Here is a 3,977-nt window from a genome sequence, read left to right on the forward strand (position 1 = left end):
TGTGTAACTAGCAGCCATGTAACTAGCTGCCGGGTAACTAGCTGCTGTGTAACTAGCAGCCATGTAACTAGCTGCCGGGTAACTAGCTGCTGGGTAACTAGCTGCTGTGTAACTAGCTGTTGGGTAACTAGTTGCCGGGTAACTAGCTGCTGTGTGACGAGCAGCCATGTAACTAGCTGCCGGGTAAGTAGCTGCCGTGTAACTAGCTGCTGTGTAACTAGCTGCTGTGTAACGAGCTGCCGGGTAACTAGCTGCTGTGTAACTAGCAGCCATGTAACTAGCTGCCGGGTAACTAGCTGCCATGTAGCTAGCTGCCGGGTAACTAGCTGCTGTGTAACAACTAGCTGCTGTGTAACTAGCTGCTGTGTAACTAGCTGCCGGGTAACTAGCTGCTGTGTGACTAGCTGCTGTGTAACTAGCTGCTGGGTAACTAGCTGCTGTGTAACTAGTTGCCGGGTAACTAGCTGCTGTGTGACTAGCAGCCGTGTAACTAGCTGCCGGGTAAGTAGCTGCCGTGTAACTAGCTGCCGTGTAGCTAGCTGCCGTGTAACTAGCAGCCGTGTAACTAGCTGCCGTGTAACTAGCTGCCGTGTAACTAGCTGCCGTGTAACTAGTTGCCGGGTAACTAGCTGCTGTGTAACTAGCTGCTGTGTGACTAGCAGCCGTGTAACTAGCTGCCGGGTAACTAGCTGCCGGGTAACTAGCTGCCGGGTAACTAGTTGCCGGGTAACTAGCTGCTGTGCAACTAGCTGCTGTGTGACTAGCAGCTGTGTAACTAGCAGCCGTGTAACTAGCTGCCGGGTAACTAGCTGCCGGGTAACTAGCTGCTGTGTGACTAGCAGCCGTGTAACTAGCTGCCGGGTAACTAGCTGCTGTGTGACTAGCAGCCGTGTAACTAGCTGCCGTGTAACTAGCTGCTGTGTGACTAGCAGCCGTGTAACTAGCTGCCGGGTAACTAGCTGCCAGGTAACTAGCTGCTGTGTGACTAGCAGCCGTGTAACTAGCTGCCGTGTAACTAGCTGCTGTGTGACTAGCAGCCGTGTAACTAGCTGCCGGGTAACTAGCTGCTGTGTGACTAGCAGCCATGTAACTAGCTGCCGTGTAACTAGCAGCCGTGTAACTAGCTGCCGCGTAACTAGCTGCCAGGTAACTAGCTGCCAGGTAACTAGCAGCCGTGTAACTAGCTGCCGCGTAACTAGCTGCCAGGTAACTAGCTGCCGGGTAACTAGCTGAAGCCCATTTAGACGACATTGTAACCGTCCCATGATGCATCTGTGTGGCAGGCTGACATGAGCGGCGAGCGAGCCATCAGACGAGACGAAGGCGTGAGGCTGGCCAGAGTGAGTGATCATTGGCTGCTGCCCCCCCCCCCCCCCCCCCCACTGAGGGATCAATAACGCCTCCTCCTCTTCAACAGGAGCATTCTGTTCCTTTCATGGAGACGAGTGCCAAAACGGGAGTCCATGTGGAGCTGGCCTTCACCGCCGTGGCCAGGTAGGAGTCCGTCACTGAAGCCGCCTCCCCTTCCTTGTTCAGTCACTGTGTTACACGTCGCCTAGCAACGCCAACAGCTGGCCACCGGCTCTGGGACGGTCTGCAGCACGGAGGTCTGAGGGTGGGAGGCTTAGTGTACGTCCAGCTCATTCAGCCAGGCTAACCTGCATCATAGCCCCCCCCCCCCCCCCCCCCCGCAGCATCGTATTATTGCCATTGGCATTCCTTTGATCTCTTGCTTTTTGCACTAAGCTGGTTTCTGCTGTTTTGTTTCTGCACGTCTTACTAAATACATCATGAAGTACTTACAGGAAACATTTATAAACATCTGTTGTACTGAGCGGTACAATAAACATAATATACGGGGGGGGGGGGGGGTGAATAATTCTGCCTCCACCTGTACCACTGACAGTATAAACTAACCTCTCGCCTCGGTGCTGTTTGGCTCCGCCCTTCAGGGAACTGAGGCATCGGACCATCCAGCGTCCCGGCGAGCCCAAGTTCCAGATTCATGAATATATCGCAGCCCAGAGGGAGGAGTCCGGCTGCTGCAGCTACTTCTAGATAACATCTGGGGAACAGCTGCCGGAGGAACACAGAGGAAGGGGAGGAGCTCCAGGACCCCCTGCTGCTCTGAAACAAAGAACACTTTACTACAAAAATCAAATTGATGATATGAGGCCGATGGATTCCAGCTCCGTGCTTTGTTGAGACTACCGTGGTGTGTACCGGTATGTGTTTAATATGCAGCTTAAATAAGGAAGTACTTCGCCGGTGGTGCTTGGTTCTTTCTGTGAAATATGGTTAATGGTCTAATTTACACATCAAATAAATGCATGGGTATTTTTATAAAACATCGACCTAACAAATAAAAAGATGAAATTATATTCATTCTAAAGTTTCCTGAAACATTAGCAAATAACAAAAATGTGACATTCATTCATTTTCATGTTCATCCGCCTCGTGGGTCTGCTGGCGGGAGGTGGGGTACACCCCGGAAGTGTCACCAGGGCATCAGGCAAAAAACCACCCCACACACTGGGGTACACCCTGGAAGTGTCCCTTCAATTATTTTAATTTAGACTCAGGGTTGAATTTTGTTTTTAAAGATCTCGCATCTGTGTATAATGAAGTTGAATTAATTGTAGAAATATATTTGGCCACTAGGGGGAGGCAGAATGATATATATTTTGCGTTGGTCATATACTGTATCTTACATTTATCCTCTGAGACCCAGCCCGCCAGTTAGCCTGTCCTCTGTAATGGAAGAATGTCCACTACAGAGGACAGGCTGGGTCTCAGGAGGATATTGAAGACAGTTTGACGGGCGTGTTGACAAACAGCTGCCTGTTTATGCCTCCAGCATACATATAAGCATTTATCTCAAAATCACTTCGTTTTACATACACGTGCTATTTAATTACCATTATTATACTAAACACTTGGGTAAAATGAATGGCTAATCGTAACTTTATTCCAATAGTTCGAGTTGACAAGCTTCTTACCTCTTTGTTTGAGGGAGCTGAAACAGCAGACGATTTCAACAGTTTTAAAAAGCGACTTGAGTGCTTTGAAGAGCTTGGAGATTTGTGATCAATACAGGCATAGAAGGTGATTGAAGATGAGGACTAACATGGGTAAATCATCTTTTTACAATACTGCCCCCTAAGGGTGGAATGGATTGACTCCTGCCCTCAAAACATGCACCTCTTTGGCCTCCTTCAAAAAGGCCCTAAAAATACACCTTTCAGGGGACAGAAACGGAGATAGTCATCACGACTCTCTCCGGGTCAAACCCCCCCTCCTTTTTTTATCCACCTATGTTGCACGTATTAATTGCTTTAGTAATTTATTGTAATTTATGTAAGTTATTTATTGTCATTTTGCATCAGTGGTGTAATTTATTTTAGATTAATTGTTAGTTTGCATCGGCGGTGTAAAATCATTTTATTTTTGTTTTTCTAATGTTACGTTGCATCAATTGAGTAATTTAATATTAGTTTTATTTGTATTGTTAATTGTCGATGATTTATGTACGAAGGACTTTCAACGGAAACAAGACCGCAAGGGCTTTTTTGAAATGCTCCTCTTAGACATGATGTTTGACTGTACTTGTACTGTAATACATGCTACTGTGTGACTGTACTTGTACTGTAATACATGCTACTGTGTGACTGTACTTGTACTGTAATACATGCTACTGTTTGACTGTACTTGTACTGTAATACATGCTACTGTGTGACTGTACTTGTACTCTAACATTCTATCTAATAAACATATTCATCATCATCATGTACTTCTGAACACCAATGTGTACACAGTATAACTGAGCAGTGCAGATGTGGTTTGAACTTTAAACACTTTATGGAATTGCTGATCCAACGTTACCAGCACAAGCAAGGTTCTGAATATTTCAATATAAACTCTATTTACTCGTTTTGGGCAGCTCATGCTGCTCATAGATTTAATCTAAAGTATTAGAT

At 46.7% G+C, this 3,977-nt stretch overlaps 1 protein-coding gene across 1 annotated transcript in view; it reads left to right on the plus strand.

Annotated features, from left to right (window-relative positions):
* Positions 1 to 2,152, plus strand: part of LOC137909932 (ras-related protein Rab-37-like) — a 10,727-nt gene extending 8,575 nt beyond the window's left edge. The window contains exons 7-9 of the mRNA XM_068754362.1: positions 1,284 to 1,340; positions 1,418 to 1,494; positions 1,953 to 2,152. Of these exons, the coding sequence (XP_068610463.1) occupies positions 1,284 to 1,340; positions 1,418 to 1,494; positions 1,953 to 2,058 (240 nt within the window). The 3' untranslated portion in view covers positions 2,059 to 2,152. The remainder of the gene's footprint in view (positions 1 to 1,283; positions 1,341 to 1,417; positions 1,495 to 1,952) is intronic.
* The last annotated feature ends 1,825 nt before the right edge of the window (positions 2,153 to 3,977 follow it).

Source organism: Brachionichthys hirsutus, chromosome 21 (assembly GCF_040956055.1).
Source record: "Brachionichthys hirsutus isolate HB-005 chromosome 21, CSIRO-AGI_Bhir_v1, whole genome shotgun sequence".
NCBI lineage: Eukaryota > Metazoa > Chordata > Actinopteri > Lophiiformes > Brachionichthyidae > Brachionichthys > Brachionichthys hirsutus.